At 41.9% G+C, this 25,881-nt stretch overlaps 1 protein-coding gene across 3 annotated transcripts; it reads left to right on the top strand.

Annotated features, from left to right (window-relative positions):
* The first annotated feature begins 2,494 nt into the window (after positions 1-2,494).
* On the top strand, positions 2,495-25,881 carry LOC149132368 (uncharacterized). 3 transcript variants are annotated; one of them, XM_089364505.1, is made up of 3 exons: positions 2,495-2,945; positions 5,410-5,515; positions 25,518-25,881. In XM_089364505.1, the coding sequence occupies exons 1-3, from the start codon at positions 2,885-2,887 to the stop codon at positions 25,678-25,680; spliced, it is 330 nt and encodes a 109-aa protein (XP_089220631.1). In that variant the 5' UTR covers positions 2,495-2,884; the 3' UTR covers positions 25,681-25,881. The 3 variants fall into 3 exon arrangements, 2 of the variants coding, with proteins under 2 accessions (XP_089220631.1, XP_089220632.1); XM_089364506.1 differs by lacking the exon at positions 25,518-25,881 and adding an exon at positions 5,994-11,804 and having other exon boundaries at positions 2,707-2,945; XR_016244643.1 differs by lacking the exons at positions 2,495-2,945; positions 25,518-25,881 and adding exons at positions 4,258-4,541; positions 5,994-11,804.

The following is a 25,881-nucleotide window of genomic DNA, read 5'->3' as shown; positions in this document are numbered from 1 at the left end:
AAAGAAATTTCTAGAGACTGCTTCCAATGCAGATCGACCTGGACATGGCGAAAGAAGTGTGAAGGCTCCCTCAGCTTATGACCCTTTATTTTTTCTAAGATCTCTAATTGGTGGATGGGAGGAAAATATCTCCCAAACAGGAGGCCTAACAGGAATGCATGCAACAGATCAATCCTCTCTTAAAAGGATCCCAAATGTCAGGTGATGATTTTAGAATAGGGTGGATGAGGATTAAGTCTATCACCCAAGATACTTCAAGCTATATTATGTGGTTTACTCTTGAAATCATTGAGCTGTGACCATGCTACGGTTTTGCTTTGGTGGGTTTAATCAATCATATAAACTCCAACACTTACTTTTAAGTCTGTCATACATTCCTAATCTAAATATTTGTGGAACAGCAAGGTTAGGAAACCTACTGAAGATTTTAATTAATCAGTAAGTACTGAGGAAATTACAGCATCTTTCAATGATGGAAAGTATTTGAGTGTGTATGTATCATCATCATCATCATCATCATTTAACGTCCGCTTTCCGTGCTAGCATGGGTTGGACGATTTGACTGAGGACTGGTGAAACCGGATGGCAACACCAGGCTCCAATCTAATTTGGCAGAGTTTCTACAGCTGGATGACCTTCCTAACGCCAACCACTCAGAGAGTGTAGTGGGTGCTTTTACGGAGGACAGAAGAACATGTCTGGCGCCCAAAGAACGTGCCCGGAGCAGCAACTACATGCCTCGAGCCGTATGTACGTGTCTGGGGCCGTAACTACGTGCCCGGGGCCGTAAGTATTGCCTAAGGCCGCAAGAACGTGCCCGGGGCAATAAGTACGTGCCCAGCAACGCAAGAACGTGCCTTGCGTTGCAAGACATTCCTAGAGCCACAAGAACGCGCCTGGGACCGCATGAAGGTACCTGGCGCCGCAAGAACGTGTTCGGGGCAGTAACTACGTGCCTAGGGCCGCTAGTAATTGCCTGGGGCCATATGCACGTTCTTTGGGCCGTAATTACGAGCCCGGGACCGTAAGTATGTACCTGGGGCCGCAAATATGTGCCCGGGGCTGTAAGTACGTGCTCAGGGCCGTAAGTATGTGCCCAGCGCCGCAAGAACGTGCTCGGGGCAGTAACTACGTGCCTAGGGCCGCTAGTAATTGCCTGGTGCCATATGCATGTTCCTTGGGCCGTAATTACGAGCCCGGGGCCGTAAGTATGTGCCTGGGGCCGCAAATATGTGCCCGGGGCTGTAAGTACGTGCTCAGGGCCGTAAGTACGTGCCCAGCGACGCAAGAACGTGCCTGGCGCCGCAAGAACGTGCCTAGGGGCACAAGAACATGTCTAGGGCTGCTGCCAGAAGCTGCTTAGAGACGCAAGAACGTGATCGGGGCAGTCACTACCTGGGGCCGCAAGTAAGTTACTGGGGCCGTCTGTACGTGCCTGGGGCCGTAAGTACGAATCCGGGGCTGTAAGTACGTGTCCGGCACCGCAAGAACGTGCCCGAAGCCGCAAGACCGTGCCCGGCGTAGCAAGAACGTTCTTGCGGCTCTATGCACGCTCTTGTGGTGCCATGCACGTTCTTGCGACGCCAGGTACGTTCTTGCGGGCCCCAGGCCCGTTCTTTCGGAACCAGGCACGTTCTTTTGGCGCAGGACAGACGTACGTACATACGGCCCCTGTCACTTACTTGCGGCCCCAGATAGTTACTGCTGCGATCACCTTCTTGCATCCCCAGGCATGTTCTTGTTACCCTGTGCACGTTCTTGCAACACTGGACACGTTCTTGCGGTTCCAGGCAGGTTTTAACGGCGCTGGGATCGTTTTGCGACGCTGGGCACGTTCCATCGGTGCCGGTACATATTAACGTTCCCGAGCGTGTTTCTGCCGCACCAGTCACGTACTTACGGATCCGGGCTCGTTCGTGCGGCCCCAAGCACGTACTTATGGCCCCAGGCACGTACATACGGCCCTAAGCACGTATTTGCGGAGCCAGGCACGGTCTTGCGGCCCTAGACACGTTCTTGCAGCCCAAGGCTCGTGCTTCCGGCGCCAGGCACGTTCTTGCAGCCCTAGGCACGTTCGTGTCCGGCGCGGCAAAAACGTGCCCGGCGTCGCAAGAACGTACCTGGTGTTGCAAAACCGTGCCTGACCCCACATTGCCCGATGCCGCAAGAACGTGCCTGGCGACGCAAGGTCGTGCCCGATGCCGCAAGAATGTGTCCGGCGTCGCAATAACGTACGTTTTGCCGCAAGAACGTGCCCCCCACTGGCTTTGCAAGCAGACTAATGTCTGTTCCCCCTGATCAGAAAGATAGTCCATTGCTGGGAAATCTATTTACAATTGAGTGGACTGCAGCAATATGAAATGAGGTGTTTTGCTCAAGAATACAATGTACTGCTCAGTATGGGAATTGAACCCACAATCTAGCCACTGTGAGTGCAACACCCTAACCACTAGGTCACACGCCTTCACACACACACATGTATACATATGCATATATATAGAAGTATATATGTATGCATATGCATGTATGGCAATCATTTTTATGTCTGTTTTCCATGCTAGCATGGGTTAGATGTATATATATTTGATGATTTTTATTTTCGTCTGGATCCCATTCATGTCTTAACCCTTACCTATTGCTCAAATAAGGGATCTCTTATTCCAATGGTTTATTCATTAACAGGGGAAATGATAACAATCTAATCGCTCATAGCTAAGAAATTGTCCGAGACAGCAAATGTAAACACACGAAGTATTGAGTAGAAGCTGTAATTAAGGCGAAGGTGGGAGAATGTTTTGGTTCTGTCTGGAGTCCGTGCGGACGGAAGCACGGATGGGAGCATGCACAATGGTGAGCGGAAGAGGTCAGAGGGCAACTGGATGTCATGGAGGCAGGATGTGTTTACAACGAAGAGAAGAAAACCTTCCCCTCCAGATTGTTGACAGGTAAGAAGAAAAGCTCATTTCTCCTTGTTTTTTTAATGTCAACCCTCCTGTTTCTTAATTTTCCCTTCATAGCACAACACACACGCCTCCTCCCATTTCGTTAAATCTCACTTGACGCAAAAATACCCGAAGTCATCCGGTTATATTCTGTTTGCAACGTCCTGTACCCAGATATGCATCTATATATATATATATACAGGTACGTGAAGGTATGTACATACATGTACATATATATATATATGCATATACTTGCCTTTTCCCCTTCTTCTTCCTCCACAACTTGCCTTTTCCCCTTCCATAGTTGATTAATTTTTTCCTTCCCAGTATTTACAGCTAAGGCTACCTCGCATCACCAACTGCTTAGCCATAGATCTGACCGTCTCCTTATGAGCATGTGTTTTGTCATCATTATTATTATTATTATTATTATTATTATTATTATTATTATTATTATTATTTCTCAGCAAACACCCTATACTTCGGTTTTACACTGATTAACGCCAACATAAGGATACTAATATATAACAGGGTAATGATATTTCTTTTATCATGTTTATGCTCTTCACTTTAAATCAGTGTGGTATTAATTGTATTATTTTTTCATAGCCTTAAACAAAACACGTGTGTGTTTTGGGGTACATACATGCATACGTGTGTTTGTGAGTGCATGTGAGGGTGGGCGTGTGTGAATGGGTACTTGTGTGTGTGTATGTGTTAGTATGTTTATGGGTGTATACTTATGCATACATACAAGTGTGTGCAAATATATACAAATGTGTGTACGTGTATGCGTGCATATGTAGGTAAGTGTGTGCGTGTGTGAGTATTGGCACGTCTGTATATATACAGGAATGTATGTATATAGACAGGCAAGCAAGTTAAGGCGCGCGTGTGTGAGCACATGTATTGGCGAAGGTCTCGGTATGTGGTGTGTGTATGTGGGGGGGGGTGCTTGTGTTTGTGTGTATGTGGGAGAACGGGTAGGTACACATAAGCAAATGTATGTATGGGTATATATGGGCGCATACATACGAGCACCGGGCATGTGTGTAGGAGCGTAGATGTATGTTTGTATATGTGCATATATATATATGTATATACATGTATAAATGTAGGTGTACATGCATATATACATGCATGTGTGTGTGCGTGTATACGTATGTATGAGTGTGCAGGTGTGGATACTTGCATGTTTGTACATATACAGGAAAGTAGGTATGGATACAGGCACGTATGTATAGGCGAGCGCGTGTGTGTACATATGTGCATGTGGAGGTTTCTGTGTGGGGGGGGGGGGTATGTGGATATGTACACATGGGTATGCGCTTATGTATGTGCGCTCGTGTTTGTAAATAGGTGTCTGCACGCTAGCAGACACATATGTAAACGCTCATTTTAATTACCTCCCCTCACCCACCCGAATGACTCCTTGACCACAACCTTTAGCTTCACATCAATAAACACCCTCCCTTTATATTTCTATGTAAACTAACGTTCTCATGCCTCTAAAGCCCGTGGAATAATATCGGTGACCCCTGTCGTAACTCTATGTAAACAAACCTTCTGACGGTCACTGACCATGTAACACCTCAGCTCGTAAGTTACCCCATCATTTCGTTTTTGTCTTGCTACTAAATGTTTTATTATGTTCTCCCTAATGAGAAACAAGTTATAATTCCAGCTACCCTTTCTTTTTTGTGTGAAATGGCCCTCATTTGCTTGGAACTTTCATCGACATGCGTTTTGCTCCATTTGTTGTTATTATGCATATACTTATATATTATTTGTATTTTATTGAAGGAATCCCCGTTCTTCCTATCAAGTTCACAGGTGCCTTTAACTCAGTCAGACCCATTAAACTTCACTTTTTCCCACCCACCCCTTTTTCCGGGATAACACTTAACCCCTCCCCTTTTCATCTCCTAATTACGTGGTTACCCTGTTGTCCACTTCTACCTGACAACGACACATCAACAGCTGATTTTAAAGGAAGGAGATAATTTGACTTCACTAACTATTTCAGAAGAGGTGCGCATTGCCTAATTACTAAACACTCAAATGGTTCAGTGTTTTTAATTCTGGTGACTTTCGCTTATTGGCGCCTCAGAGATGTTCTTGATCTCCGCGGGATTTGGCTGCTATTTCTCGCTGTGGAAGACAGGTGTCTATGATCTGTGCGTGATTTGGCAGCTGTTTCTAGCTATGTAGATGTCTCCAACGACTAGAACTCTAGAGCCTCAAGAGATTACTTTACTTGCTGTTAGTTTCAACAACAACCACTGGCTTCCAGTCCGGCTATTTGCAGAGACTGAATTAGTGGTTAACAGTAATCCATGTGTCCTGTTTCTATTACTCCTTCCTTTACCATTTGTAGTCACCATGTTTCTTATAGAAAACCTTTGAAAGACCACCCATACTACCTTTACACAGAAACTTAAGTCAGATCAATATTTCTAATACACAGTTTGTCAACATCAGTTGCTGAGATGTCCAGAAGAAAATGAAACAAAGTGTTTCGGCCAGAAGCAACTCAAGTGGAGGTCTCCGATGAAATTTCCCAGCTCGTTCAGGTATGGTAGTATGTTATTGCAATTTGCAATTCGTTTTCTTTCTGAATGTCAAGTTTTATTGACTTCTCTTTCTTTACTAACATTGAAAATGCTTTGATATGGTATTTTACTCACTTATTTAAAAAAAAAAAAAAACATCCAAAGCTTTATTATTTTTTGTTGTTGTTGTTTCATTTCCACACAGCAGAAATGTTAGAAGGTAAGTTTCTATTTAAAAACCTGATATATATATATATAAAAAAAAAAAGTCTCACATTTTATGAATCTTTATAACTGATTGTGACTATTGGTGTGGTTGTACCCCCGCCCCCTCTGTTAAACTTTAAATCACTGTGAAATAGGAAGTTAGTATTGTAGAACAAAGATCAGTTTGATCAGATATGTTGGTATCAAAATGGTGTAGAGTTTCTTTTTCTTTTCTTTTTTTCTTTTGTTGGTTTGTAATATTTTAAGCCACTTCACTGAATTTCCTTTGCAGATTCATAGCTTGTTGAGAGCCTCCGAGAAATGTGCTGTTGGTCAGACCAAACTCAAACGAGTGCTCATCTCCATAGCCGGTGTGTCCACACTTGTTCTCAAAGGAAATTCCGAGTTGACTGCAGAGACCTGCAATGGCTGCTAATAATTTTAGAGATTCAGGACGATTTTGTCTCTTGATATTTGTGTTATTTTTTGAGTCCTGTATCTATTTTGTCCTTGTCTGTATGAGTGGCTCTGTGGTTAAGAAGTTTGCTTCACAACCACATGGGCTGACCAAAACTTTCAGAGTGGATTTGCTAGATGGAAACTGAAAAAAACTCATATATATATATGTGTGTGTGTGTGTGTGTGTGTGTATATATATCTATGTATATAGATATATATATACACACACACACACGTGTGGTTATGTACAAGGAGTGAGAGTGAACGAGTAGACAGGCATGAAGAAGCATTGGAGATTGATTTGCAGTGCTGCTCATTGGGGTTAATTGATGATGGTGACTTTGCATGTGGTGTCCCCCCCCCCTCCACTAGTACCAAGACCACCATCATTCACCCTAATTTCAAAATGTTTTTAAAACTTGTGCATATGCGCACGGCCTGTTATTAATTATGGGTTGAATGACATCACGTAAAGTTTGATAATTTAAAAACTTTTTTTTGGTGTTGAAAATTTTTATGAATTTGTGTTCTGCAAATATCTTGTACAATTATGCAAGTCCCACCCCCATAAACCCCTGTGGATCCTCAAATTAGACTTAAATGGTATCGATCCCAGTAGGAATGAAAAGGGCATTGCTGGAATTTTTGCATAGATTTAAGAGGTATGTAAATGATAAATTGTTTTGATAACATAATTATCTGTTAGTAAATATCTTTTCCTTACACACACACACACACACACACACACACACACACACACACACAAACACAAACAAACTACCTTTATCCTGTGAGGTGTCGAAATTAAAAATTTTTTATTTTATTTTATGTTTTAGTTATTTTAGAACTTCAGATTTTTTTTCTATAATTCTATTTATATAAATTACCATTTTGTGTGATGTTTGGGCTTGTAGAGACTGCAGTATATTTTTGGTTACTGTTATAGTCCTACAAAAATGAAAGTAAATTACATGTTACCAATTCTTTTAATCCTGCCACCTCTGTTTACCATTCTTGTATACTTTGAAATGGACTTTGTCTCTGTAAAAATTTTTTGTTTACTCTGTATGTTTTCTTCCTTTGGCAACAATTTCTCAAAAATCAATTTAATTTTTCAATCGAACATTAGATCTGCAGGTGACTTGCCTGAACTGATATTTAGAATTTATTTAGCATTTCGTCATTGCCTAATTTTTTTTTTCTCTCTAGCACTTGCTTCAAAGTATCTACAAATCATTCTGCTTGCCCATTTGACCCTGGGTGGTAGGGTGGAGTAAACGTGTGCTTGATTGCATGCATTTTATACAATTTCTTGAACTCATCCTGTAAATTATGTTCCATTGTCTGATACTGTGGTGTCTGGAACATTATATTGAGCAAAAAAGTTCATGCAGGAACTTTGCTACTTTCGCAGTAGGTTGACCGCACCTACATACTTCCGGTCACATGGTAAGGCTATCAACAATGTAGTAGGCACCATTCACTGGTCCAGTGTAGTCTATATGTACTCTGGACAATGGACTCAGGCCATGATTGGTATTTGTGGTGCCTTGGCTGCTGGCACACAACCTCTACAAGATTTTACCAAATTTTCAATGTCCTGGTCCAGTGTCGGCCAAGACGCATAACTCCTTGTCAAAGCTTTCATTCTCGACATCCCCAGGTGTCCACTACGAAATTCATGTAATATCTGTTTCTGTAGGGCAGTTGGTACCACCACAGCCTTTCCTCAGCTTCAATGTCCCAGGCTTTGGGATTGATGTCGGTCAGTTTTAGGCTTTGCCTCAGCTGATCCTTGTATCAGTGGCATGGATGGCTACACAGTGGTCACCAGATAAAATCTGACGCAGTAGCTTGGTTTCTTTCATTCTTGCATTTGTGGCCTGTCCATTTCAGGATGATAGCCTCGATGCTATTGTTTTAATTTAATATTGAGATCACATATTTTTGGTATCTTTTTACAATTATATTTTCATGTTCTTGAATTCCGGATGGATTTGATGAAAGCCTTCTTGACTCTATCCACATTTTCTGTTTCTGGTTCAGAATCTAATATGATTGTCTTTTCTGTTCTTGAAGATATTTTATAAGGTCCTATATAACAAGGACTTAACGAATGAGGAGTGATTTCTTTATTACCCACAAGGGGGCCAGTGGGGACATATAACAATTAGAAAAAAAAAAAACTTATGATATAAATGAATGATAATGAAAATGAGCTACTTTATTTCATTATATTTGCTATGAAAGCCATACATAGATGGAGTAGCTGCGGGCTGGACAAAGACATTGATGAGATGAATGATGAACACGATGATATTAATGGGAGAAGGCAGAAGTCACCCACCGAACTCTGCTTCTCTAAAATATTGTTCTTTTATAATTTACATATTTGAGGCAATAAACCTCTTAGCACAGTTTCTTATTGGACTCAAGCTCCTTACAATGAGGTACTAAGCCTCTTACTGCAGACGACACCATGTCCTTAAAATGAAGCACCTGCCTCTTACAACTATTCTCATGGGCCACATGCCCCTTCAGTATGAGGCACTCATCCTCTTACAATCTTCCGACCTGAAGTGCCACTTAGGCACTCCAACAGTGCCATGATCGGAAGCACAATATATCCACAGGGAAGGAGTTCATTCAGGCTATGTCTCCTCCCTTGACAAACTCTGTAAAAAAGCTCTCCCAACGCCTCCTCTCACCTTCTGGAGAAAACCAAATATTGTTCCTCCATTTGTTCGAGGCTACAACTTCCTCCGTCGGTGGCACAATTCCCACTAATGGGACTTTGGAACATGCCAGCAGTGTGTATTAGCAATCATTTTGTTTGGCCAGGACATACAGTCATGGGTTACTCTGTTTCTCTGGCACGAAAAGAGTCTTGTAAAACCAGTGGAGATGTCACGGCAAATGTATTGGAATCAACTGAAATTGCAATGCAGAAGAATTTGATTTACCTGTTTCCAAAGCAGACCCTGAGCAGTTTAAGGGGGCCTTTCGTCAAACGATGCTGTTGGGAGGCATTGACCTGCCCCTGCAGGTGCCAAGCTGCAAGCCCGACTGATTTAGGCTGGTTGACTTTTGCCCCTGCCACTGCTTCATATTTTTTTAATGGGGTCTTCTTCACGAGGTTGCTGCCCTTCATCAGACACGAGGATGGTGACTTCATCCACATATGCTGTTGCTCCCTTACCATAACGTAGATCATGCGGTCTTCCCGCACAGTCCCCAACCTCCGCAGCAGTGGCTCAAGGGCTAATATATGCAGAAGCAGCAACAGGGGGCAGCCCTGGCAAATTTAATGCTTGATTGCGAATGGCTTTGAAAAGAGACCGTTCACCTGGATGACTGATTCGATCAATGATATACATAGCATTGATCCAGCCATGAAAAGTTGAGCCCAGTCTGACCCCCACCAGATACCGATGGTCAACCATATCGAATGCTGTAGACTGGTCTAAATTCACCAGTGCCCCACCCTTGCCAGGAATTTTTCCTACCTGCTCTATGGTGTAGTAAATGAGGTGAAGGTTGTCGTAGCAACTGGAAAAAGGGATCTGCTTGCATCATGATGACAAGATGCTGTAAGGAAAGTATTTCCCAGCAGCGAAAGACCAGACCTGAGTCAATCAGAAACAGCCAGAATCATCTTCCTTAAACATTGCTGGATAAAATTTGCGAAGTTGAGGCAGAAATCTAGGGCAGTGAAAGATGAAACATTGGTAAAAAAAATGAAGCCAAGAAAGTGATGCAGTTGTTGGTGGGGGTCAATGAAGGCAGGTCCTTAGGAGTCACAGTTTTGGTAGGGTGCCACCTTCTTCGTTTGTTTTACTATCGACTCTCAGTCTGCTGAGGGGTAATGTTGTAAAACGTGATAAATCTTTTTTGAATACTTCAAAGGTTAATCCCAAATAAGGGAGCCAAACTATTAAAGGAGTCTCAATATGGTAGAGGTCTGATGGATTTAATTGGTGAATCCTCTTCAATTCACAATTTACCATCTTAACGAAGAACATATTGGGCCATGTGGCTCTGGGTTCTTTACATTTAAGAATTCCTTCTGGCTGAAGGAATTTAATCCTGGGTCTCTGTTTAGTGAAGTTGGGCCTGAGAATAAAGAGTAGCAACATTTACACAGACCCCACTTCTTTGTCTAATGATAAACATTCAAATGCAGTGAAACACTCAGCTTCTTTTAGTGATTTGTGTATCCGTTTTTTTGGATTACAACTTAGAAACCATTTGCATAGAATTTGGTAGCTCTGTCTTACAATGTCGAAGGGATAGTTATGCTTGATAATTTCCAGGTCAATAGTTTTAATTCCTAAGAAAATACCAGCTTGCTACCAATTACTTCCTAACTGATGTGCCACCTTCAGGAGATGCTTCTCTTCCAGGTTTTGAGAACCAACTTATTGGGATAGAACCTCTAATGGTTGTGAATCAGTCTGTACTTTCTTGTCCTCAACCTTTGCAGATTCAACTGTCTGTGATGTCGTCAGGACCTCCTCCATACACGTTGGAGTCTCAACTGCCACTGTTTGAACTTGCTTCTCTTCAATCTTTGGAGTCTCAACTTGCTATGGTTTCCTTTCTGATGTAGGTGCCAACGTGGGATTCTTATAAGTAGTTGGCATCCTAGACATCATTTCAGAGGAATTTTGGAAAAGCATTCCCCACAAATCACAACATGACCACAGGGATAGAATTTCATGTTGTATTTCTTTACTTCACACAACTTACATGGTGCCTGTGCTGTGAATAATAGCTTTAATTTTTCTTTTAACTTTGCATTTTTAAGTGGAGTTAATTCTCTTGCTTTTAAAGTAAAAATTTCCACTCTCGTGGACTAGATAACTAGCAACCACCACACCAGAGAGCCTTTCTCTATTTCGCATGTTGAGCTTCATGCAGTACTTAACTAAAATGGTCAAGTGTTCCTCCTCAGAATGAAACACTTTCTTTACAGCAAGGTGCAGACAATTGTTGCCTTCTTTGTTCACAGCGTTTACGTCTGCACAAAAAAACTTCTTTTAAAAAAAATGAGATTTTTAAATCCACACCATACCTAATATCACTTTTAAATGTCATGTCATACCCTGATTCAAACACAACTATGCTTTCCCATTGGACACCTCTTAAACTTCCTATGAGAAATAATCACTTTGTGCTGATAGAAGTAAATGAGAAAGAGTTATTATATATTATTATTATTCATAAGTTTCATTTGTTTTCTTATGGTAATCATAAATATAATAAAAAATAGCACAAATAAATAAATAGTTGATATACTGGAAATTCTTTCTTTCGGATATGTAGAGGCATATTTATATAATAAATATTGATCTACGTCATAATTGTTTTTTTTATCTGTTTTAACTTTGTTTTTTTTTATGTATTTGAATTCTCATTGCAAATACTCTTAAACATACGGATTTCAAACCAATATTTTGTGATTTAGCATTCCTTGAACATAGAATTTCATGTGTCTTTTTGAAATATTGTACTCAAGTGGCTTATGTACAGAGATATGTATTGTTTATCAATCAAATATTGTATATAAATCAAAACAAATTGTCGGCTTTGTCTTTTTCAAAAATGTTTATATTATAATGTAAATAAATTGTTAGATTGTCAATTGTATTTTTCTATTTAATTTATTATTTGTAATTTATACTCCTATGTCTGTGGTATTCAACTGCTGTACCTGTGAACTGGATGTTTTACACTCCATATAATTTTTTTTTCTTTTGTTACATTATATATATATATATATATATATATATATACACACACACACGTAAAAAGAACCCTTCATGTGTCGTTGATGCCAGTGTTGCCTGACTGTTTCCATGCCAGTGGCAAGGAAAAAGCATTCTAGCGTGGTCGTTGCCAGTGCCGCCTGACTGGCTCCTGTGCCAGTGGAATATAAAAAGCACCCACTACACTCTCATAGTGGTTCATGTTAGAAAGGGCATCCAGCCGTAGAAACCTTGCCAGATCAGATTGGAGCCTGGTGCAGCCTCTTGGCTTGCCAGCCCTCAGTCAAACCATCCAACCGACTCAGTGAGAACAAAGTCTGGCTGACCAGCTAGAACCTTGGCCAGAGGGAAAAATGAAGTTTACTGTCAGCAACTGTGAGACAACGTCCCACAACCCTACGAGCTCTAATTCTCTTCTCTTACAACATCATTCTATCTCTCTCTGTAGTTACTACTAAACAATGAAATAGGACACAAGCACAAACTTTACTTCGCATGCTTTTGGATCTATCAGAACCTGTCCGTCGAGGCAAAGTATTGTAACATAATGGTAAACAAACACTTCCTTAAAACTTCAAGCATTGTTCATCTTTCACATCCTACAACTTGCCATTATAACAACAAACTCTGACATTTCATAATATTGTGTCCCTAATCAAACCTTACCCTTTACGACTGGTAACTACACAAATTATTATCGTTACATATATACATATATATATATACACGCACACACATACACCTTACAAACTGATTGGCGGCAAGAAGGGCATCCAACTGTAGAATAAAACCACAAATGAACCCATTAGCTTGCTTACCAACCACACGGTTCCGGGTTCATTCCCTCTGCGTGGCACCTTGGGCAAGTGTCTTCTACTATAGCCTCAGGCCCACCAAAGCCTTGTGAGTGGATTTGGTAGACGGAAACTGAAAGAAGCCCGTCGTATATATATATATATATATAATCATCATCATCATCATCATCGTTTAACGTCCGCTTTCCATGCTAGCATGGGTTGGACTATTTGACTGGGGACTGGTGAAACCGGATGGCAACACCAGGATCCAGTCTAATTTGGCAGAGTTTCTACAGCTGGATGCCCTTCCTAACGCCAACCACTCAGAGAGTGTAGTGGGTGCTTTTACGTGTCACCCGCACGAAGGCCAGTCAGGCGGTACTGTCAATGGCCACACTCAAAATGGTGCATCTTATGTGCCAACCGCACAAGAGCCAGTCCAGGGGGCACTGGCAATGATCTCACTTGGCTTGCCAGGTCTTCTCACGCACAGCACATTTCCAAAGGTCTCGGTCAGTAGTCATCGCCTCGGTGAGGCCCAATGTTCGAAGGTCTTGCCTCACCACCTCAGCCCAGGTCTTCCTGGGCCTACCTCTTCCACGGGTTCCCTCAACTGTTAGGGTGTGGCACTTTATCACGCAGCTATCCTCATCCATCCTCACCACATGTCCATACCAGCGCAATCGTCTCTCTTGCACACTACAACTGATGCTTCTTATGTTCAGCTTTTCTCTCAAGATACTTACACTCTGACGGGTATGCACACTGACATTACACATCCAACGGAGCATACTGGCTTCATTCCTTGCGAGCTTACACATGTCCTCAGCAGTTACAGCCCATGTTTCACTGCCTTGTAGCATGGCTGTTCGTACACATGCGTCATACAGTGTGCCTTTTACTCTGAGTGAGAGTCCCTTTGTCGCCAGCAGAGGTAAGAGCTCTCTAAACTTTGCCCAGGCTTTTCTTATTCTACCAGCTACACTTTCAGCGCACCCACCCCCACTATTAACTTGGTCACCCAGATAGCGGAAGCTATCAACTACCTCTAGTTTTTCTCCCTGGAATGAGATAGAAGTTGTTTCTTGTTTGTTTACAGTGTTTATTGCACCTGAACATCTGCCACATACAAAAACTAACTTCCTAGTTAACCTGCCTTTGATATTGCTGCACCTCTTATGTGTCCATAGCTTGCACCTGGTACATCTTATAGAGTTACTACCTACTCCTTTTCTACATACTGAGCAGGGCCATCTATCTGAAGGAGTTTGTGTTTTATCTACCTTCCTACTTACTAGGATTTTGGTTTTAGCTAGGTTGACTCTAAGGCCCTTCGATTCTAGTCCTTGCTTCCACACCTGAAGCTTCTCCTCTAGTTCTGATAGTGACTCCGCAATTAGTGCAAGGCCATCAGCATAGAGGAGCTCCCAGGGGCAACCTGTCTTGAATTCCTCTGTGATCGCCTGGAGGACTATGATAAATAGGAGGGGGCTGAGGACGGACCCTTGGTGGACCCCTACCTCTACCCGGAATTCATTACTGTACTCATTTCCAACCCTCACCTTACTGGCAGCATCTCTGTACATGGCTCACACAGCTCTCACTAACCATTCTTCTATCCCAAGTTTCCGCATTGACCACCAGATAAGGGATCAGGGGACCCTGTCAAAGGCTTTCTCCATGTCAACGAAAGCCAGGTACAGAGGTTTATCCTTGGCTAGGTATTTCTCCTGCAGCTGTCTTACTAGAAATATGGCATCAGTGGTGCTTTTACCTGGCACGAATCCAAAACTGCATCTCATCTAAATGGATTCGCTCCCTAATTTGTTGGGCTATGACCCTCTCCGTAACTTTCATAACCTGATCTAACAGCTTGATGCCTCTGTAGTTATTTGTATCTAAAGCGTCACCTTTACCTTTGTAGCAGTTGACTATGGTGCTGCTACACCAGTCATTGGGTATGACTCCTTAGTTTAACACCTGGTTCGTAATACGGGTGACTAGGCTGTAGTCAACACTGCCAGATATTTTGAGCATCTCTGCAGTGATTCCTGATGGACCGGGGGCTTTCCCTGTCTTCATACTCTTAATTGCTTTATTTATCTAATCTGGTACTATCAACTCGGATAGCTGGTCCCTCTGTTGGGTCGACATACGGCAGGCTTTCTTTCTCCCATTCATTCTCTTTATTAAGCAATCTATCGTAGTGGCATCTCCAGACCTCTTTCTTTGCAGCCTCATTTAGTGCAAGATCTCTCTCTGTAGTTACTACTAAACAATGAAAGAGGACACAAACACAAACTTTACTTTGCATGCTTTTGGATCTTTCAGAACCTGTCCGTCGAGGCAATGTATTGTAACATAATGGTAAACAAACACTTCCTTAAAACTTCAAGCATTGTTCATCTTTCACATCCTACAACTTGCCAGTATAACAACAAATTTTTATCATCAAAACCGCTGACTCCGACATTTCATAATATTGTGTCCCTAATCAAACCTTACCCTTTACGACTGGTAACTACACAAATTATTATTGTTACATATATACATATATATACACGCACACACATACACCTTACAAACTGATTGGCGGCAAGAAGGGCATCCAACTGTAGAATCAAACCACAAATGAACCTATTAGCTTGCTTACCAACCACACGGTTCCGGGTTCATTCCCTCTGCGTGGCACCTTGGGCAAGTGTCTTCTACTATAGCCTCGAGCCCACCAAAGCCTTGTGAGTGGATTTGGTAGACGGAAACTGAAAGAAGCCCGTCGTATATATATGTATGTATGTATATATATATATATATATATATATGTGTGTGTGTGTGTGTGTGTGTGTGTGTGTGTGTGTGTGTGTGTGTGTGTGTGTATGTTCGTGTGTCTGTGTTTGTCCCCCAACATCGTTTGACAACCGATGCTGGTGTGTTTACGTCCCCGTAACTTAGCGGTTCGGCAAAAAGAGACTGATAGGATAAGTACTAGGCTTACAAAGAATAAGTCCTGGGGTCGATTTGCTCGCCTACAAGGCAGTGCTCCAGCATGGCCGCAGTTAAATGACTGAAACAGGTAAAAGAGAGTAAAGATTACATATATATATATATGTATATCTGCCTATCTGTCTGTCAGTCCATCCCCCTATCTATCTGTCTGACTGTCCGTCAGTACACCCATCTGTCTGTCTATCTGTCGGCTGTTTGTGACGTTGACTTCCGTAAGCTGAAGTCATTTTTCTCTGTTAAAAAGCTGCCCAACAACTTTTGCCTGGCCTCAAGCGAGGCTTTCACCCTTTAAAGGGTGAATTTTCGAATTTTAAAACATTTCATAAAAATGTTTTTCATCTGTCTAGAAAAATGAACAGCCTTTCTAAGACTGCCAAGTGTTTCGGTCTTTAAATTAAAATTGGGATTTCCACCATTGCCGCCGACGAGGCAGACTTCAAATAACACTCAACACATTGAGACACTGTCACACTCACCCTTTTGAATAAGGACAATACACATACTGATACAAGTGGGAAGGGGAGGCAGAAACAACGAAGACACTGATGCACTCACGCACGCACGCACGCACATTTGAACAACAATACGCATACTGATACAAGTGGGAAGGGGAGGCAGAAACAACGAAGACACTAATGAAACAACGAGCAGCAGGGCAACCCCGACTATCACTTCTCCTCTCACCACTACTCTCACTTCCGTCCTGAAAACTGCCATCACCGAACAACAAACAATCTCACGGACAAACTAAATGATTTTGCTTCTGTTTTAAAGCAAAAGAAATATTTAAAGTCCTTCTCAAAGGAAGAACTTCTACAATGTAAACAATTATTATACAAAGAAGACAAAACCATTAAACTGAACACCTCACACAGCATTTTGTAAGACATCCCCACCCCAAAAAACCCCCATTATTTACAAAACCCTGAACATAAAAAATAAGATATTAGAAGGGGCCACTTAAGAAACAGTTGGGAAATGTGTACAGGTCATAATGAGCATTCAAAACATATATTGCAAGAGTGTAAAGATTTGCCTGGATCGAGGTTCGATTTGATACGGAAGAACGGGCAAAGGGACACTCGACAAAAAGTGTTTGGATTGCAGGGGATTTCTAAGGATTCCCACTTACCTTGGTTATCGGGTGACAACGGTAAAAATTAAAAGAAGAATGGCAAATGGCCATGGAGCGGGGTGGGAGAAGAAAAAGGGGAAAGAAAAGAAGAGACATAAAATCAAACAAAGCAGGGAGGGTTCACCGCTCAGAAGAGCAAAACTCCCACACAAAATAAAAAAGATTGACAGCAACACTACAAACACACGAATACCAAATGGCCCCACGAAAGTTGATAGCAATAAACAAACAATTCAGACCTAATGTAATACACCAACAGAAGTGAATGTGAAAACAAACAATCACCCATGCACAACACAAAAAAACCTCCTTCACGTGACACAAAACATACTGAAATCTCTCTACCTTGATGCAGGAGGGAGATTTCAAAAGTAAAAAAAATGGACAAAAAACATTCTGAGAAATGATTTTGAGGAGGGGAACAACCAACCTTCAAACAGTGACTTTCTCTCTCTCTCTCTCTCTCTCTCTCTCTCTCTCTCTCTCTCTCTCTCTCTCTCTCTCTCTCTCTCTCATTCTTTTCGTTTTGTTTGTAAAACAACTTTCGATAGGAACATGCTTAGAATAGGTTGTATAAATGTGCGTGGCTTGGGGTCCCCATGGAAACAAGGCTGTCTGTTAAATGAGATCGAGTCACAGAATAGACATATAGCCATCAGTGAGACCAGACTCCACAACCCACGGTCTCCCCAACACATGTTCAGCAGACAATTTGACGTTTGTTTTTCTCCGTGTCTGCCAAGAATGGGAGGAGGTGGTACCATGGTGCTTTTAGGAAGAGTCTGGACCTCAAAGTAAGAGCAATATTCCTAGACCCGGAGGGTAGGCTGGTCGTTTTGGATGTCAATGGTGTGCTTTTCGACCGATAACAATTTATGCACCGTCCTTAACAGGTCAGCTGGATTTCTTTCGACGTCTAGAGGTTTTCCTGGGAACGTCTCGACTTTTACTTTCAGTGGGGGATTGGAACGCTACCTTGGACATGCAACTAGACTACGTGGGTAGAGATAGAAATAGAAGGGGATGTAAATGCTTCAAATACCCACTCAGACATTTCCAACTGTCTGATAGGTACCGACTGGACCACTTGAATGCACTAAAGTGGACATGGACCAATCGCATCGGGCCATCCTGATCGTATTTAGATAGTGTTCTACAGGACAGTGGATAGGGATAGTGTAGGTTGTCCACAGTTTCATATAGTCAGCTACACAGGTCATAAATTTGTGACTTGTATGTTTGACTTAGATAAGAGTCATAGGCAGGGTCCCAGTTACTGGAAACTAGATGCGTTATTCACGGCGTGCCAGGCTTACAGAGACCGGATTAGCACACTAGTTAAGAGGGCGTTGACGGGCACCAGCATCAACAATAGATGGTGGTATGCCCTAAAGAAAGCAATTAAAATAGACTCGGTTAGGTATAAAAAGGCTCTAGTGATAGATCGAAATAGAATAGAGGGAGACCTAGTTAAGAAATTAGAAGAGGCACATACATGTGGCATCATGTCCAATGTGTTGGCAGTGAGGATGGCCCATGACCAACATTTCAACGCCAAACACGAAGGATATGTTGTCAGAGCTAGGATGAGTGCTCTGGGAAACGAAGGAGTTGGAGCCACCTGAGAGGTCCAAGTGGCAGAGGCGCAACAAGGCAACAAAGCCACCATTCGGTCTCTGACAGATGAACAGGGGCGCGAATTACTCGAGCCCGAAAGGATGTGTGAGGCCTTTCAACAGTAATTTGCCCGACTGTACGGGACAACTGGTGGGTCAGAATGCAGGGTGGACTTTAGTGCCTACCTGCATGGCTTGGAGTGTATGTGGTGCAATGACAGGCTGGGCTTGGACGGTCTGCCTTACGAGCCTTATTGTCATATTCCAGACTTGTTTGGAGGCATTTTGGCTGCAGTCTACTGTCACTGGCATCAAAATGGGAGTATCCGCAGTTTTGTGAGGTGGGGAGCGGTGGTAGCGTTAAAGAAAGATCCAAACAAGGAGATTGTTATAGATCATTTTCAGCCCATCACTCTGCTCAACGCAGATTTGAAAATTTTGGCCACGGTGCTAGCCGAGAGGTTGGAGCTTATCGTTGAGACGCAAACATGCGCTGTGCCGGACAGGAGTATCCATGACAACTTCCATCTGATGCGTTACATCATAGACAGGGTAGTTAAGGAATCGTGCATGGTTGGGGGCACCGATCAGTTTGAATCAATCGAAAGCTTTCGATAAGGTTGACCATCGTTACTTAGAAGCTGTCCTTAGGGCACTGGTTTCGGTTCCTTGCCTGAGGTCACCGTGGTCTTTTTCGCAGACTCCTCTTTCCACAGATAAACTTAATTTGTTTTACCTTTTTACTCCACTTTATTTTGCTGTTTACACGCCCCAAACTTTTTTAATCGTTTTTTTTTTCCTTTCTTTCTTTCGAATAGAAAAGTTCTACATTGTATTTTCCCCTCTGTATACGGCCCTGTGTAGCTAATAAAGAAATCTATCTGTCTGTCTAACGGTCTACGTTCTGTCTGTCTATCTACACACACACACACCTATCTATGAAGGGTTACGTAAGTTACTCAAGAGTTTCGTAATTCAGACTCGTCAAACTTTGACGAAATCCATTCACGGAACTCTCGCACTTTCCCTCATTTATTTAACTTAACAACTAAATCTTAAATAGATTTTACTCAAATTTACTGCTCCCCGCCTCTTCTTTTATATATATATATAAATTTGTGGGCTTCTATGAAGCACATACACGCTATATATATGTATGTGTGTATATATATATATAAATATAAACAGGCATATATACAAGGGCCGGGAACAGGGGGTGCAGCGGGTGCACCCACACCCCCTAGAGTTTTCAGGGGTTGCAAGATCAAAATTTGCATCCCCTACAAAATCTTACCAGTTGCAGAAAAAAAGTGTTTAAAATCTATCGGTATAAAATGCTTAAGTTCGATCTCGTTTCAAAACAAAGAAAAAAATAAACATATAAATAAATAAAAGTAATGAAGCTGGCATAAAATTCCTTAGGGAGTTTAGAACCACTAACTTCTGAACTGAAGGCAAATAGCGTCAAAATACCAAAACTTAATTGACAATAACAACAGTAGCAGCAACAATAACAACAACAAAACCAGCATGTATGGTTAATTTTGAATATATAGCATTACTTGAATTCTTGAAGACAGCTCCCACCTAGTTTCTGTCTGTCAATACTTCTCTCCATCTTTTAGTACCACTCCCAAGTTCTTTGTAATTGGTGTTGCTAAAGACTTAAAACACGGTTGACTGGATTCGACCGTTTGACCCCAGTCTAAAAATAAAACCCCTTCAAAATTCTTTCAATACAAAACGAACATTTAATACTCCATACCATTATTTGCTTGACCACTGCCTGGGTAAGTGCCTTTTTTTTCAACTCCAACCTGATTCACCTTTTCATTAAATCTTTACTTTCCTTTTGTCTTTATTCTTCTCTATCTGCTTGAGTTCCTTAGGAAATAGTTTCCTTTTTGCGTTACTACTAACAAATCGTATCTTAAAGACGTAGTTTAGGCAGAATACCTTATATATTGACGGCTTTCATTTTTTATCTTGCCTTAATTCTGTCATATTATTAACCAAAAGTCTTCCTGCCTATATATAAAATAGTATCTGCGTCATATCTGTTTCCGATACTGTCCTGCTTTTTCGTTTTATATAGAAAACGTTGATTTAATTAGTTTGATAAGTGCCTCTGCACGAAACTCTCGAACCTTCAGTCACTATGTAACTTTCTCCGATGAATAAATCTATACTTATTGAAACTGACTCAACATAAATTCTATTTTTCATGTTTGATGAGAACCCAATAATGTTCGGAAATCGATTACAGTTGTTCATCTTTTTTTTCAATCTACCGAGAAATGGCTAAATTTGCCCTCTTTATAAATATACGATATATATATAAATCTAAATAGACCTCGATAATCGGCTCGGGAATCTCCCCAATGACTTTACAAAGGTCACTTGGGGCCCCAATTCGCCGTGAAACCATTTGGTAGCTGGTATCGTTACGAGGTCTATTTATATTTACCCACTTCTCTACTTGGAGAGTAAGCTCTCCTCCGGTTATATGGTTTTACCGTATATTATCACATATGTATATATATATATATATATATATATCTATATATATATGTATATATGTGTGTGTGGAGAGAGAGAGAGAGAGAGAGAGAGACGTAGGTAGGTACATATGTAAGCACACAAACACGCACGCATATATATACGAATGTATGTATTTGTGTGTCTGTATGTCACCCCACCATCGCCGTATAACTAATGTTGATGCGATTATGCCCCTGTAACTTGTCGGTTCGAAAAAAGAGGCGTATAGGCTACTTTTGTATTATAGTGTGCGTGTTGTTATTTAACCCAGGGTCAAACCTGACTGAGCAGGCTCGTGCTCAAAGTCACTCTGGCCGTGACCATCCCATCCTATTCCTACGTCTCTGCTTGAAGTAGTTGTGTGGGATTTTAATCGAGATTTGGTTACTACTTCTAGCAGTCCGAGCCAAAACGTATAGGCCAGTTGTTGTTGTTTAATCCCAGGTCAGTCCTGATCCGGGCAGCTCTACAATCAAAGATGTTCCAGCAATGACCATCCCTTCTGTTATTCAGACAGAGTGTATCTAGGACTACATTGTGTAATGTATAGTATAGTGTTCAGTCTTAATAGCTACAGTTGTAGTTAGTTCCGTCTTGGTTCAACTTGCGCTTGGTAGCCTCTTCGTTTACACCCTTTAAATCCCACTTCAACTCAACAAAACTCTGTTACACACACACACACACACACATACATGCAGAGCCACCTTTGAAAGTGTCAGTCTTTAAGGGATTATGTTCGTCCACCACTGTTTGGCCTTCATTGCTGCACATTCTCTGTGTGTTTTGTGGATAAAGTTTCCTTTCGATCTCAGCAGAACTTTTTGCCAGACACTTTGTTCACGTCGATTGAAGCAATGACAAATAAAGGGTCTTCAATGTACCTGAAAATTGAAGGAAAAGATGATGGATAATGAAACGAATAATGCATGGCAAATTGAATGCAATTTAATAAATGACAATATACGTGTGTTTAATTGTAATCGTCTAAGCCCTCTAACCACTAAGCTACACACCTGCACTTGTACGTATCTCCTGGTAGTTTTGTCTCTTGCATGTGAGATATCTCTGTGGGTTTAAGTGGAGCGGGGTCAGTTGTCTGATGTTCCATGGGGTTTGCTGCTAAGAAATCAGATAGGGTTTGGCAGTCTGTTATTTTGGAACCAGTTTTCTTGGTGATTTATCCAGGGTTGAAATAGTTGCCTGGCAATGTCTGGGGGACAACGGATTAGATGTCGGTTGATTATCCTGTTATGTTGTTATTTTATAGGTGTGTGGCTCCTGGTTAGGAGATTCAGCTCATAATCGTAAGGGTGTGGGTTTGGTTCCCACACTTTACTTCAGCTCACTCAGCTGGCAGAAATGAGTCATACCTGTAATTCAGTGGACCAGCTTATCATGTTCTGTGTTCTGTGTTGGATTTCCCTGAGAACTACATCTATCGTATGCATGTCAGTCGCATCTTGTCTTCTACTATAGTCTCAGGTTAAGCAAATCCTTGTGAGTGGATTTGGTAGAAAGAAACTGGAAGAAGCCCATCACATATATGTGTGTCTTTGTGTTTGTCCCCCCACCATTCCTTGACAGCCAATGCTGGTGTGTTTGTGTCCCTGTAACCTAGTGGTTCAACAAAAGAGAGCGATAGAATAAGTTCTGAGGTTGATTTCTTCGACTAACACCCTTTAAGGCGATGCTCCAGCATGACTACAGTCAAATGGCTGAAGCATATAGAAAACAGTAAAAAATGTCTGTGGTGCACTTAGCTACTTGCTTGTTAATTTCACGAGCAGGCTGTTCCAGTGATCGGAACAATCCTAATTGACCAACAGCATTTTTAGATGGTGTTGGATCACTTGACACTTTGGTTTGCCCTCATTCTGCGCTGTGGTTCTGTCTTCAAGTGGTTGTGAAGTGTTTTGTTTGCCAGATGGGAATGTGGTTGAACACCATCCTCTTTTCTGATGTTGTGAGGATGCTGAAGGATTAAGGGGGGAGTGTGGTGGCTGTTGTTGTTGGTGTTGTTTAACCTCAGGTTAGTCCAGATTGAGCAAAATCCATGATCAAAAGTATCACAGCTATGACCATCCTGTCATTAACAAATCCAGAACCACATGACACAGCATATCCTGAGTCTAGCCACCATGTAGTGGTCTCCCTCATTGGCTCATACATACATACATACATATATATATAGGTAAGAGTGTAGGGTGTGATTTGAGGGAGATTTGGCTGCTATTTCTAGCAGGTCCAGCTACCATGTAGAGGCCTCCCTCATTGGCTCATACTTACATATATACATAGATAAGAGAGTAGGGTGTGATTTGAGGGAGATTTGGCTGCTATTTCTAGCAGGTCCAGCTACCATGTAGAGGTCTCCCTCATTAGCTCATACATACATATATACATAGATAAGAGAGTAGGGTGTGATTTTGAGGGAGATTTGGTTGCTATTTCTAGCAGGTCTAGCTATCATGTAGAGGCCTCCCTTATTGGCTCATACATACATATATACATAGATAAGAGAGTAGGGTGTGATTTTGAGGGAGATTTGGTTGCTATTTCTAGCAGGTCTAGCTACCATGTAGAGGCCTCCTTCATTGGCTCATACATCATCATCATCAGCACCATCGTTTAACGTCCGCTTTCCATGCTAGCATGGGTTGGACGATTTGACTGAGGACTGGTAAAACCGGATGGCAACACCAGGCTCCAATCTAATTTGGCAGAGTTTCTACAGCTGGATGCCCTTCCTAACGCCAACCACTCAGAGAGTGTAGTGGGTGCTTTTACGTGTCACCTGCACGAAGGCCAGTCAGGCGGTTCTGGCAATGGCCACGCTCAAAATGGTGTCTTTTATGTGCCACCCGTACAAGAGCCAGTCCAGGGGCACTGGCAACGATCTCGCTCGAAAATCCTATGAAGGCCAGTCAGGCGGTACTGGCAACGGCCACGCTCAAAATGGTGTCTTTTATGTGCCACCCGCACAAGAGCCAGTCCAGGGGCACTGGCAGCGATCTCACTTGGCTTGCCGGGTCTTCTCACGCACAGCACATTTCCAAAGGTCTCGGTCAGTAGTCATCGCCTCAGTGAGGCCCAATGTTCGAAGGTCTTGCCTCACCACCTCAGCCCAGGTCTTCCTGGGCCTACCTCTTCCACGGGTTCCCTCAACTGTTAGGGTGTGGCACTTTTTCACGCAGCTATCCTCATCCATTCTCACCACATGTCCATACCAGCGCAATCGTCTCTCTTGCACACCACAACTAATGCTTCTTATGTTCAGCTTTTCTCTCAAGATACTTACACCCTGACGGGTATGCACACTGACATTACACATCCAGCAGAGCATACTGGCTTCATTCCTTGCGAGCTTACGCATGTCCTCAGCAGTTACAGCCCATGTTTCACTGCCATGTAGCATGGCTGTTCAATGAATTTTCAAAATTCTAGTCGTTCTATTGACGGGATTTTGTCAAAAGAAAGTGAGCTAAAAGTAAAAAAGAAACAATTCCTCTTTCCATCAGGAAAGGAACCTTTGGAGAAAACTCCAAGCTGCCATTATATGGAATTTTTTTTTTTTTTTAGTGTTTAATTTTATTTTTCATTCTCGAATTAACTGTCACGATATCTGCAAGAATAAATTGCATTGATATAAGAACTGCCGTTCAGTGGCACCAGTTCTGTAGAGATGTTTGTTTGGCAAAAAACTGGTGCCGGACAAAACTCCAATTGCTGGTCCGGACCATAGAGTAGAGTTCCATGAAAGTTTGTTCTTCAAAAAGAAGAACAATGGACGACGAATGTGTCGCAAAACTTGGGTTGTTGGATGTTATGACACCACAACCAGAAAAAGGATTTCTTCAACGTCTACCCGATAGGAGTGCAGAGATGTTGGAGAATGTTATCAGACAAAACGTTCTTGCAGAAAATTTATGACTGACAATTTGGCAAGCTATTGGAATCTGCATATACTCGGTTCCATTCACCAGACGGTAAATCGTTCCCCAAATTTCTTAGATCGGTCATCGGGGTATGTAAAAATCAGCGGAGGTAAAGATTATGGGAGATTATTTTTGTTGGTTTTATTTTGAAATGAAAACATTTTATCAAGGTACGATTCAAGAAGATTGGATCCAGGGCGCGCATCCGCGCATGCGAGACGTGACTAGTGGATCCTACGACTCTCCAGCGCGCGTCACGCACAAAACATGTATGAGTGTGTTTGCGTTTTGTTTACAATGTGTTTTATTTACTTTGTTCAAAAAAACCAAAACAAACCGTCCTGCATGTTTTGTGCATACATGCATTGGCAATAGATTGTTATTGTAGGATCGACTAGTCACGACTCGCGTGCGCGTGCGCAATAGCAGGTGTGTGCGCATATTAATGGCGGTGAATTCGAATGTGTGAAAAAAAGGTAAATTTCAACATTTCTCTCGTTCAACACCCGACAAAGCATAAACCACAAAATTCACCTTTATTCTGTAATTCTATCTCCAGAAAATCGAAAAATACAAGTTATTCGCTGAAAAATTCTGCTCCAGAAATTGCAAAAGAAGAAAAAACCATTTCACAGCTGATGTCTTCTGCTGAATCGCAGACATTTTCGAACAAGGTAAGGCAAAGAGATTTCCTTTTAATTGGCTTTCGCTTGTTTCAATAAAGACAAAACAAAACACTAACATGCTTTTGCTTTTGTTCAGACTTCGTTACTACTTATTTTTATAATTTCAGCATTCGTTTATTATTGTTTTCAAACGTATTTCTGCCAAATGTCATTTATAAAACATGTTTAAAGAAAAATGTGCGGATGCAGTCACGCCCCTCACCTTCGAAAATGTGTTTTTTAGTGAAAGGTTTCTTC

The sequence above is a fragment of the Octopus bimaculoides genome, chromosome 16 (assembly GCF_046866305.1).
Source record: "Octopus bimaculoides isolate indiv1 chromosome 16, ASM4686630v1, whole genome shotgun sequence".
Classification (NCBI taxonomy): Eukaryota; Metazoa; Mollusca; class Cephalopoda; order Octopoda; family Octopodidae; genus Octopus; species Octopus bimaculoides.
The sequence above is the reverse complement of the archived record's forward strand: the minus strand, read 5'-3'. Positions and strand labels throughout refer to the sequence as shown.